At 51.3% G+C, this 12,715-nt stretch overlaps 1 protein-coding gene across 6 annotated transcripts in view; it reads right to left on the bottom strand.

Moving 5' to 3' along the window:
* The window catches only part of FYCO1 (FYVE and coiled-coil domain autophagy adaptor 1), a 77,755-nt gene that overhangs the window by 46,145 nt on the left and 18,895 nt on the right, over nt 1-12,715 (bottom strand). For all 6 annotated transcript variants that reach the window (XM_019724045.2, XM_074312504.1, XM_074312503.1 and 3 more), the window contains 6 exons: nt 10,450-10,556; nt 8,814-8,957; nt 5,629-5,719; nt 2,305-4,692; nt 1,179-1,271; nt 313-431 (listed from right to left, as the gene is read on the bottom strand). In XM_019724045.2, the coding sequence (XP_019579604.2) occupies nt 313-431; nt 1,179-1,271; nt 2,305-4,692; nt 5,629-5,719; nt 8,814-8,957; nt 10,450-10,556 (2,942 nt within the window). The remainder of the gene's footprint in view (nt 1-312; nt 432-1,178; nt 1,272-2,304; nt 4,693-5,628; nt 5,720-8,813; nt 8,958-10,449; nt 10,557-12,715) is intronic.

The following is a 12,715-nucleotide window of genomic DNA, read 5'->3' as shown; positions in this document are numbered from 1 at the left end:
TCGTTATTACCGTCATTGTATCCCACTATTATTGCCTGTTAGTTTTTCCAAAGCTTGACGTTACTGAACTGAAATGTGGCCAGCCAGAGATAGGACAGGAACTAAGAGGAAGGTCTGCCATCCATAGAGCGACGCTAAGCAGAATGCCAGGGTCTCTGTGGCGTGTTTCGGGTACCTGGTGTGTCTGTGGCTTTTCTTGCAAAGGCCTTCTTTAACCTGACATCAGCGGCTGACTTTCTAAATGACTGCATCCAACAGCCTCTCCTTCCCTGAAGTCACTACCGCTGGCTGCGTGGGAGGACCGTCACCAACCTGGCCAAGCTGTCCCGGAGGGCAGCTGCCTCCTCGTCCTTCTTCAGCATGGCGGCCCGGGACTCCGAGAGGTGGCTGCTGCTGCGGCTCAGCTTCTCTTCCGTATCTGCCCGGGCGGCCTGGCCCGGGACACCAGGGAGAAGACACTCACTCAGCTTGCAAAAGCACGTGCCAGATGCCACAGGGTCACTGGCGTGCTCTCCGCCCCACCTGGCTGGGTCACTTCTAACTGGAGGGGCTTTTGTTTCTCTGTTTTTAAGTGCAAGAGGCCAAGAACCTTTGTTCTTATTTGTGGAGTGTGACACACTCCTGTTTTAATTATGTCCCCTAAGCTTCAATTGCAACTGGTTGTGGTGGCTGGAGGGACGGCAGGTATCAGAATCTCCAGGGTGAGGGTGGAGGTGGGGTGGCAGGAACAGGGTTCACCTAAAAAAAGTCACTGCCCTGAAGACAGGTTTCAGCACCACCGCTGCTCCCCACTCCGTTCCGAGTCACTGACTTAGAGAATGCCTGGGGAGAGGACTAAGGACAACTTATTTCCGTCCCGTAGGGCTGGGTGAAAACCACACTTGGCAGCTTCAGCCAGGTATCCAGGGAGTGGAAAGGGACTGTGACACAAAGTCTGGGTGTCTACAACAGTGAACTGATGACGGCTTCAGCTTGGGAGCTGGAAGTCCTGTAGGGGGCCCTCCAATGGTCCAGCGAAAACCAAACCAGCTCCCCTTGCCCTAATGGGTCCACACACCGGGCCTGGGAATGAGCAGGCAGAAGGCGCCACACTGACTCGCCGCCCAGGCGGCCCGGGGGGCCAGCCACTGCGCAGGCTCCCGGAGCGCACTCCCCTGGGCCGCACAGGCCGGGCCTACCTCCAGCTTCCCCACCGCCTCCTGGGCGGCCTGCAGCTGCCGGCCTTGGTCTTCAAGCTGGCCCCTGAGGTTCCTGCATTCTTCACTGGCGGCCTGGAGAGACAGGGATTGTAGAAGTTGGGTCCTTGTCCAAATGGGTGAAAACAAGCTACCCCTCCATTTTTTCCCCCAAACTCAATAAGCTTCAGGCTTCATTTGGTAACAAAATCCTTCAAGCTTCCTAAGAGACTTAGCTTGGTACCCAAGCTTAGAATTTCATTTCTGCAACAGAAAAAGTGGCCTATGAGCTGCATGGAACTGCACAGGATGGGGACCCAGGGTGGGAGACACGTCTGTGGGGACAACGCAGTAACTGCCTAAGAGCAGAGGGTCAGGAGTGATCCAAGTGCACAGACCTGGTACAGACAGACAGGTGGTGAGCACTGGAACCAGAGCCCCAAGGCCGCGCTGCCTGTACCCTCGCTCTTCAGCCTTTTTCTCTGTGCAGGATCAAAGGCACATGGGAACCGCTGTTCTCATGACTCGTCTATCCCCAGGGCCTTGGGAAACCTAACTGTCACGCACCTGCCATCAGGATGGCACCTGAAGGGACAGAGAGCCCAGGGACAGGACTCGAGGCAGCCAGGAACTGCTGCCATTCTGCAGTGGTCTCTAGAGGCTCCGGCAAGGGTCTCAAACTCACATGCCCAAAGGGGCTGGGCAAGTACAGAAAGGAGTGTGAGCAAACAGCAGACGATGCCTCCTTGAAAGTGGGCAGCCCCACTCAGCTCCTGCTGACTCCTGCCATGGGGGCATGCGGACGCAGGCTCTATGGTCTCCCAAGATTTCAAAAGCCCCCAAACTGGATTTGTAAACATCCTGCTCTTTACAAGCTGGCTACTAATTTAAAAACAAACTTGTCTGCAATGGCCTAGAGTTTAGAGTTCTGGGCTAAGGCATCACTCCCAGAGCTGCGTCCCTAACGTTCCTGCAGGGAGGAGGAAGCTGGGCTACGACAGCAGGACAGGACCTTGTCTGCCTGGGTGCCATGGGCCACATGGCTGCAGGTGCATCCTATCCTCTTGTGAAGTCACCAGGCATGGCTGCAAAAGACAGGTGCCGCCCGGATGGTCAAGGCCAGGGTTACCTTAAGTTTGCTCTGGTAGTCCATGATCTCAGTGCTCAGCTGGAACTTGAGGGTGTCGAGCTCCTGGTGTGCAGTCTCCTGGAGGCTCTGGGCCCGCTGCTCAGCCTGGGCCAGCTGGGCCCGCAGGCCAGGCAGTGAGCTGGCCGCCTCCTCGGCCCCCCTCAGCTTCTCCTGCAAGCTCTCCTTCTCTCGCTGCAGCCCTGCCACTTGGTGTTCCAGGCCCTCTCGCTCCCTGGAGGCTGCCTCTTTGGCATCCTGGAGCTCCTGGGCGGTGCAGGCCAAGGCCCCCTCCATCCGCTCTTTCTCTGCGGTCAGCGCACAGACCTGGATGCCCAGCTCAGCTGTGTCCGTGTTGGCCCGGTGCAACTCCTCCTGCAGCTCGGCCTGTTCCAGGTGGGCTTCCTGGGAGGTGCATTTCGCCTGGGACAGCTCGTCCCGCAGGGCCTGGAGCTCCTCCACCCTCAGATGGGGCTCGTGGGACCTCTCGTCTTGCAGCAGCCCTTCCTGCTCCGAGCACTGCAGCAGCTCCTGCACATGCGCCCTGTTGAGGGCTTCGTTCTGTTCCTTGAGTTGCTGCACAAGGGCCTTGTGTTCCTGCAGCGCTGCCTCAGCCACACTCAGCTGGCTCTGCACTTTCTCCTGGTCACCCAGGGCTGCCTGCAGTGTGGCCCGGAGGTCCATGACCTCAGCCTGCAGTCGCTGGGCCTCCCCCTGATGGCCCTCCTGGGCAGCTAGTTCATGGGATGCGTTTTCTTGAGGTGGACCGAGCCCCTGGTGAGGCTTTTCTGCTGTGAGGGTCTCAATCAGCTGGGCCTGCTGTTGGCACTGGCTCTCCAGAGCCCTGTGCTCCCCTTCCCGGGCCTCTGCCAGCTGCTGGCTCTGCTCTAGCTGCTCCCGCAGCTGCTGGCACTCGGCCTCCTTGCTCTGCAGGGCAGCCTCCTTCTCTGCCACGTGGGCCCTCATGGTCTCCTTGGCCTTCTTCACAGCCAGGAGGCTTGCTTCCATCTGGTCACCCATGTGCCGGATGCTGGCCTGCTCGGACTCCAGGGAGGCCAGGGAGCCCCGGATGGCCGCCTCCCGCTGCTGCAGCACCTGGTAGTCAGCTTGCAGGGCCTGCAGCTTGTTCTCCAGGAGCTGGTTGAGCGCACGCACACTCTGTAGCTCCTTCTCCAGCTCCCTGTTGACCTGTTGGAGCACCTCCTCCTGGCCGCTCGCTGGCATTTCTGTATCGTCCGTCGTTCCCTCCTGTTCCTCTGGCTTCTCGAGGGGCTGTGGCTGGGTGGCGTCCGGGGGGCCCAGAGCCTCACTCTGGTCCCCTGCCACAGGCAGATCTGGGCCTGGCTGCCCAGCAAGCAGCTCCAGCATCCCCACCTTCTGGCTGAGGTGGTCTTTGTCCTGGATGAGCTGCTTCTTCTGCTCCTCCAGGTCACTCACATGCTGGCTCACCTGTGCCAGCTGCGTCTCGAGGAGCTGCAGCTGCCGGGTCAGGGACCTGGCCTCCTGCTCCAGCAGCTTCCTCTCCTCTCGCTGACGCTGCTCCCCCTGTCTTGCCTCGGCTAGCTCTTCCTCCAGGGAGCTCAAGTGGGCCAGCGACTCCTGCAGCCGTCGCCGGAGCTGGGATGTCTCCTGTCCCTTCTTGGACAGCTCCTCCTGGAGCGGCGCCATCTCCCTCAGAAGCCGCTCCAGGCCGGCCCGGGCCTCGTCCTTCAGCTGCAGCTCCTTGGCCAGCTGCTCCAGCTGGGCACTCTGCTGCCTGTTGAGCTCCTGGACCTTGGTGCTCTCCCCTTCTAGAGCTCGAAGCTTCTCCCCCAGCTGCTGGATCTCCAGGGCCAAGTCACTGGGCGTGGGCTCCTGCTGCCCCTTTGTGTCTAGTGCCACATGCACCTTCTGCTCAGCTGCGCCCGGCGGGTTCCGGACATCATCTGGAAGCTGGTTCCTCCTGCCCAGGGAGTCCCGTGTGGCCTCGAGCTCCTGCACCAGAGGCTGCAGTATGGATTCCAGCTGCCGCACAGCTGAGTGCGAACCCTCCTCCTTCACCACTGCAGCCACCTCCAAGACCTGCAGGCACTTCTGCAGCTCCTTCACCGTGTCCTGGGAGGCCTGGGTGACTTCCCACTGCTTTTGGAGCTCGGCCACCATGCAAGTGAGGCGAGCATTGTCCTCAGCTGCAGCACGACCCCTCTCCTTCTCCATCTGCAGCTGCTCTCCCTGCAAGCTGATGGTCGCCTTCAGCTCCTGGTTCTCCCTGTCCAGCTGCTGCATCCGCTCCTGCAGCTGCTTCTCCCGCACCTCCAGCTGGTCCAGCTCCACCCGCATCTCGTCAAAGCCCTCCAGGGCCTCGTTGTTTAAGGGGCTGTTCAGGTCAAAGCTGGAGCCCATTTCCTGAGTCTGGGGAGGAAAAACCAAAAACAGGTGGCTTTGGGATGAAGCTACTTGGAAAAGCTTTACCATTTAATGAGAACAGAAGTAAAAATACAGCAACTCCGTGACCTAAGGTGAGTCTACCAAGCTATTCAAAGGACTAGAACCCCTTTGCTCACAGCACCTGCCAAAGGAGGTCAGCAGCACATCCCAAGGACACATCAGCACACAGGTGAGCTCAACTGAGACTCAGAACTCGCATTTCCCATCTAGCCTCCTGTAGCTTTGGTAATATAGTGGATGTCGGCTCTTAGATAAATTAAGTTACATTTAAACTACTGTTCACCACTGCACCACACCCACAGCTGCTGTGATTGAACCACAAAATAGGGTAAAAGGTTAGTCTACTCCTAATGCTGCTTACGTTGATTATTTTTATTTTGCTTGTTGATTAATTTCAGTGTTCTTTCCCACAAAACTATAAATAGCTATGATACATTCACATTTCTAACAAAATTAACAAAACCAACCCTTACCCACTAGTTTACTGAGCACTTGCTCTGTCAAGCGTTCATGCATGTGTGCTTCCTCACTCAATCCCCACCACCCCCGATCAGCGAGAGTGCTTTTTATAATCCCCGATTTATGGATGAGCGAGCTGGAGCTCTGAGAGGGTAAGTCATCTTCCCAGGGTCACACAGCTGGGAGGTGAGAGTCGGGATCTGACTCTGCCGCTTTTCACCCCAGTGCTGAACTGCTTTTAGCACTTAATTTTTCAAAGGCCTAATGAGTTCTTTCCGGTTATAAACACCTGGACTCTGGGAAACACGGGGCATAGCTGAGGGTTTATGTGGCTCTGGCTGGAACCACAGGTGTCTAAGAACGCCACCCTGAGCCGCGAGGGGCAGCGATGTGCCCTGGCTGACCCTGCAGCCAGGCACTCGGCAGCCTTTCCGACAGTACCTGCAGGTAGCTGCTCAGCAGGCTGCTCATGCTGGAGCTTCGGCTGGGGGGTTTCCACATGTAAGCTGAGGAGCCAGCGGCCAGGGTCCTCCTGTGGGGCACAGAACAGACATACCTGGATCAGAGCCAGGAACACACACACACTTGCATGTGTGAAGGCCTTGGTTGTCACTAGGCAACCAGGTAGTGACAGGGGGCAATGTCTTCCCAGACAGTATAAGAAGGCAAAACCCAGCAGTTCCCACCAAAGAGCACATTTCCGTTGGGTCTGTAGCAAATGGGCCCCATTGCTAAAGTGGAAACATGACGGCTTTCCCCTCAGTGCCAAAAAAGAACTAAGTGAACGTAATATTTTGTAATTTTTGGTTTAAATTTTTCTTAAGTTTTGGTGCCTGCCATAGTCGGTCTGTTAGTGAGGAACGAGTAGCAGTCAACCTGGTAAATACAGGTCACACTGGGCTTAGGGGCCCATGGTCACCGCTTTATAACTACACATGTGTAACGTGGCTGAGTGACCTGCTTCTAAGTCGTTCTGGTAACTACACTGGACGGTGTAGACAGAACATTTCCCTCATTGCAGAAAGTTCTATTTGACAGCCTAGAAACATGAAGCCTTGTATAATTCTCGTTTGGTAGGAACAGTGCAAACTAAACATTTTTATTTAACCAGAAGCTTTTCCTTAAGCTACAATGATTGCATTTTTAAAAACTTATTGGTGTCCACAACCCAGCAATTCCACTTGTCAGAATCTACCCTAAAGACAGCCACCTATGCGCATAAGGAGACATATGGGGGCACTGTTGGCAGCACTGTCATGGTGGAGAAAGTGGAACCAGTCTAGCTCTGTGCTGCTAGGGAAACAGATAAAACGTGGCTTATTCGCACAACAGAATACTCCATACCAATCTTTTTTTGTAAAGGGCCGGGTGTAAATATTAAGGGCTTGCAAGCCTTATCTGTCACAACTCCTCTGCCACTGTAGCATGAAAGCAGCCAGAGACAACACGCAAACAATGGGCGAAGCTGAGTTACACACAGCCCTATGGGCCGTGGTTGCTGACCACTACCCTACAGCTATAGAATTCTGTGGGCAAATACAGATAAAATCTCAAAAACAATGTGGAGTGAAAAAAAGCAAGGTGCAAATGGTTAGCTACCTCATGATTCCATGTATGCAAAATAAAACTATATACACAAATAAAACATTTATGGATACACACATAGTAAAAAAATTCTTGCCTAAATTATCAATGGATGCTAAAACTAATAGATGAGAGAGGTATTAAAAAAAACAGGATAACAAACTAATCTCAAAGTATCTTACTACAAGATACATATTAATTACAATAGGAAAAACAGTCACTTTAATAGAACCGTGGCAGACCCCACTTTAACCAAATTATCATGGTTAACCGTGCTCATAATGAAACAAATGAGTATCCGGTGTCTCTGGATATTATGAATGGAGGACACAACATTTGAAGTTGTGTCCTTGGAAGCATCCTTCCAAAAATGCTTAACCCTAAATTTAATAACGTGGTGTAGGGACAGAGCCAGGAGTACAGTTCCCAGGCTCTCGCCCTCACGTGGAAAGGCGCTGGCTCAGGTGGTAAATGGCCATCAGCTGTGATTGGATGGCCATCAGCTGTGGCTAGTTGGCTGTCAGCTGTAACCAGTGAGCCACTGGCCACTAATATAACTGCTGTGGCTACACTAGCCGAAAATGGGGGCTAGCAAGAAGGTGGTGGCTGAGCTAGTAGTAGGTGGCGGAGTGCGGATTGTGGATCGTGTGGCGCCTGCCTCCTGTGTCTCCAACCCAGCTGCCAGCGAGAATATACTGGTATGAGTCCCCTATCTATGGCTCCATGGGTGTTCCTTTTTGGTCTCACCATGTCCTGCGTTCTTATGTGGGGAGCGGGACCAGAGACCCCGTATGACACCCTGCGTGACATGTGGAAACGCTAGACAAACTCCCATAAGGAACGTTTTACAAAATAACTGACTTGTGCTTTTCAAAGACTGAGACACTGTTCCAAGTTAGACTGTTCTGAAACAGAGACATAAAAATTAACTGTAACATGTGACCCTAGATTATAGAAGACATTATTGGGATAATTCTCAATATTTAAACAAGGTCTGTAAATTAAATCGTGGTATTGTTATTGATGTTAGTTTCCTGATTTTAATAACTGTACTGAGGTTAATAAGAGGATATCCTTGATTTTAGGAAATACACAATGAAGTGTATTGGAGGAAAGGGGAATCGAGTCTATAGCTTACTCTCCAATGACTTAGGAAAAAAACAACATGTATACATAAAGAATAAAACACCTGTGGTAACATACTGATAGCTGGGGAATAGAGGGAAGGCTAGATGAGTACTCTGTTCTACTTTTGTAGCTGTTCTGTAATTCTGAAATAATTTCAAAATTAGAAAGTTTTAAAAAGGACACATAAAGTAAATATGGCAAAATGTTAGCTATTAATTCCTGGTACGTGGATATCATTATCTTCAGTACTATTCTCTACATTGGAAATATTTCCTAATACAAAATATGAAAAATTTTAGAAACCTCATTCACAGAAAGTAAACAAAACAAAGAATGCCGGTCTTAAGTTTAACTCGAGTCCATGCCCTGGCCCTGCTGTCCACCAGCTGGGTGACTCTGGGCAAGTCCCTGCACTCTCTGAGCCTGTTTCCTCCCTCCCGGAGTGGTCATGCGGATTCAGTTGGATGGCGTGTTGAGTGCCATCCTGTGTAAGGAGAAAACACAGCAACCCCTCCAGCAACCCTTATGTGAAGGGCTGTAGCTTTCACTCCCTCTCTTACTGCCTGGAAGGCCTCCATGATAACTCCCTAAGAGCACAAATGGGAAAAAGCCCACCTGCTCCTCCCAGGCTGTCATGACAAGTCCCTTAACACATTTAAAAACCTCAGGTTTAGTATATGAATCTCCACTGACGCATACCTCCTGGTCAATTAGGTTAGCGTAAGGTTGGGGCCCAAATGTTATTCTGAGTCACCATTCAACGAAGTCTCAGGTCTGTAAAACGAGCAGGTATATGAGTTGCAAACCTTTATGTAATTTACTAAGCAAACAATAGTGCTTTGAGTAGACTAGAGGTGATCTTCAAACTTCAAACATCTCTTCTCCCTTTTAAACCAAGCAATTCGTCAACATACCTGGCAAACGTCGGCCAGGCAGCATCCAGGTCATAGCCCCGTGATGCCAGGTCAAACTGAATGTCCGTCAGCTCGTAGAGCTGGCCCACAATGTCGGAGCTCAGCCTCGGCTTCAGAAAGGGGCTTCTTGCATAGTACCAGTCACTGCAGAGACACAGAACAAGGTAGCGCTCACAAGACTGATACAGACCAGAAAAGAGTGAATTTATCAGTCCTGTCAGTAGGACTCTGCCTCACCCAGTTCTAACTCAGGTTACTGAATTACAGACAGACACACGCAACCCCCGCCCCCAATTTGCTTTTTACTGCAGGAACACAGAAGTCTCAAATAAAGAGACTTCTTACTCTAGAAAGAAATTGCTGAAATGAACTAGATACTTATTCATTTATTATTTCCATCACATCTAGGTCCCAAAAAGGATCTGAGAAACTTTAAATCTCAATTACCTGCCAAGAAAGGGTAATTACAGGGGAAAGAACACTTCCTTTCTGAAACGTAACCTCATCTTCTATTCCTTCGGGAGAACTCGGTACAGGACACCAAACTCACCACTAATTTCTGTCCCGACACCAGTTTAAAGGGGAAGGAACAGAAGATGAACTGTGACGTACCGGCTCTTTCACTTCCCATGAGGTGATGGGAATTTAAAAGGACAACGTTGGTGAGTTTACAGAGCTGCATGGCTGTTGTCTGTGGACTCTGACACACTGGAGCCAAGCTGTTTAGGACGGTTTTCACCAAACACCCAGAACAAAATAACCTTCACATCAAGCATGTGAAGGTTCTCGACTCACGTGAACGCACAACACCCGTCACACGTGCGAGAAACACGTCTTTATGCAAATCAATCTTAAAGGTAACAAAATGAAACCAAGTATTTTTCCCCAACAGGTCTTTCTTTTAGCATTCAGAAGTGATTTCTTTCTTTGAGGAACTGGAAAAATGCTCCCGGAGGAGAGGGGAGACAGAGCTGGCAGAGGGCCGCTGGGCAACCCGAGATGCCGCCCATCAGTGCCCTGTCAGGACCTTCCCCCAGCTTTACACCCTCAGTCCTGCCTCCCCCTTCCCTCCCCCCAGGCTTCATCACTACCAGCACCGAGGGTCCCTAACTGGTCACCCATCACAATCTCCGGGGAGCCCAGACACACCCAGCAGGCGCTGACTCCCTGTCTCGGGTGAGGCTCCAGGCTCCATGGTGTTAAAACCCCACCGCTGATGCTGCCGAGAGGCCAAGGCTGCAATCCACTGGGTCCAGGGTGACAAGTGGGGTGTGTCTGTCCATTCATTAGCGCCAGCACCATGGACATGCTCTCTACCAGGAAAAACTACTTGGCACTAGGAGTTAGGAGACCTGGATCCAAGCTCCTGCTTTACAACTCAGCATCGCTGGGGCCTAGAGAAGGGCTTTAGGCTCTCTGAGCCTCCGTTTTCTCACCAGTAAACCTCAGTGCTACCTGCCCCATGTGTGCCAAGGACCGTGGTAGGGACAGGTAAGAGAGGATGACAGATGTGGAAGGGCTTTGCTTGTGCCAAGGTGCCACACAAACAGGCATGCAGTTGTCCTTACTATTAATGAGGGGACTCCGATTCATTTCTGAATGGTATGGGGGCCATCCCAGCACCTGAAGTATTTACCTGGTCACTTTGACGTTCATGAAGCACTGCTGTAAGGTGTCTGCCAAGCTCTGGTGCACCAAGGAGTAGCGAATAAATGCTCTTCCTTTTCCCAGAGACGTTCGCAGCTGGAAAAAGTAGATCACATAGAAATGAAGAGCTGTTGGCCTAACTAGAGACCTGGCCTCACAGATGGCTTGAATGAAACAAAAACAGGGCAGAAAATGTCACATTGGCTTCACTCATGTCCCTTAAGCGACACAAAATGTTTGATAATGTCACCGCACAGCCTGAAGTGGGCGGACTTCTTGCAGGCCTCCACCCAGAACCATCTGCAGACCCCAGCAAACGTGTCCAGGAAGCCAGGTTCGCGGGAGGCTCGCCAACCTCTGTGGACTCCACAAAGGGGATCCTCCCTCGATGCTCCATCAGAATCTCTGGGTTTGGAAGTCAGAGATGAAACTGTATGATTTTTAACTTGAAGTATTTAGAATATACCTTGGAGGTAAAGGAAGGGCTTCTCACACCAGAAGTGAGCTTGAGTGAGAGATGGTCTCAGTTTGGCTAATGAGGGTGGAGGGTGGGGGGCCAAAGGGCAGACTTGATAGATGTAGAACTGCCTCCTGAGTCCTCAGGAAACCATCAGTAAAACCCACGTATCTATTAATGCTTTCCTCGGTGGGTTTCTTTTCAGCTGCATTTAGTCAAAGATGTCCAGGGAGTGAGAGCAAAGGGTGTCTCTAAGTGGCCGGTCACACTGGGGTAACAAAAACATGGGCATGCTTCTATTTCAGGAAGTCTGCGGTGGACGGTGCAGGCCTGTCTTCGGAACCTCTCCCCACCACACCAAAACATGGTTTCTAAAGAAGTTTTTGGAAGCTCATTGTGATGGAGGTGGGGTATGCTGGTCAGAGACTCTGCCAGCTGTGGACACACAGCCACCAAGATGGATGGGATCAAGGGGACAGCCAAAAAAGACACGTGAGACCAGTTTGCAAATGAGGACTCATACTCTTGATGTTTTAGCCCCAGAAGCTCAAGGTAAGTAGGCAGGAATTCAAAAGCTCTCAACCTACCACAGGTGCCTGTTCTGTCAGGCTCTGGCTCTGAGTGGGGTAAGCAGAGACCCACACCCGCCTTACCCTTCAAAGGTCAGCTACGTTTCACTTGCTGGCAGGGGAAGAGGCAGCAGTGGTTTCATCAAGATGGCCATAACCCTCCACACTATTAAGAAACCAACTACGGCACTGCATTGAGACAGGAAGTAAGTGGTACAGCCTTGCGCCTTGGAACATTAATGATGGTGTAAACATCCAAGCATAAAACATCTTTTAGCTCAGAGCTATTGTTGACTGAGGAAACGACACCACAAGATGAAATAGTTCTAAAAAACAAAAAGGTGTGAAACCTCATGAACTAGAGAGGCTGTAAGGTATTTCTCCCTGTGAGCTTTGTGGGTATGAGGTAAAGTCAGGATGTCTGGGAACGAAGGTGGGAGGCAGCCTGACCCCAGCTTTGTAATAACCCCAATGGCATGGCTGCAGACAGCTGATCATGACAGATGATGCCCAGGGGAGAATCTTGATGGCATCCCCATATACAAATACTTTTTCCACTGAGGAGTGAGGTTGAGAACAAAGTGTTCAGTGGTGATATTAGAAACTCAGGCAGCAAGAACAGCTGAGCAAGGCATTGTGAAGTGAAGCATGTCAGTCATACACACACCCCCAGGCCCACGGAACCAAGTAAGAACCTCGTATAACTGCCCATGTCTGCAAGCTCCCAAGAGAGGGGTGTGTCCTTATTAGCAAAACGGCCATTGTAACAGCATTTGGAACATCGGATTTTTTTAATGGAAAACAAGTGAGTCCATATTTTTAATCAGGCCTATTGACTGAATTTATTAGATATATATAAAAAGGAGCTATTTATTTTATGAGGTCTTTTTAAACATCTCTTGGGGAAGAGAACAATAGTTCCTGTGTATTCCAAATGGAAATACTGCACAGCCTTTTTATTTTTTTGAGATCATGGATCTGCTTTCATTACCTAATTCCTTAAAATTTTCAGCGTTTAATCGGAACTCACATGTACTATATCAGGAAGCGATACAACAGCAGCAAAGGACAGGGAAGTCTGCAAGCTACGCCAGGGCCGATTGTGCTTTAAGCCAGGCCACTGCGCCAGGAGTGGATGCCACGCTGCACCCTGGTTCTGATCTTGCCCGCTGTGGAGAGACGGGTGCAGTCCGGGCTGAGCCCAATCTGTTCTGAACCTTTACAAGTGG

This window comes from Rhinolophus sinicus, linkage group LG10 (assembly GCF_036562045.2).
Source record: "Rhinolophus sinicus isolate RSC01 linkage group LG10, ASM3656204v1, whole genome shotgun sequence".
NCBI lineage: Eukaryota > Metazoa > Chordata > Mammalia > Chiroptera > Rhinolophidae > Rhinolophus > Rhinolophus sinicus.
Note: the sequence above shows the minus strand (reverse complement) of the source record. Positions and strands in the feature narration are given on the sequence as shown.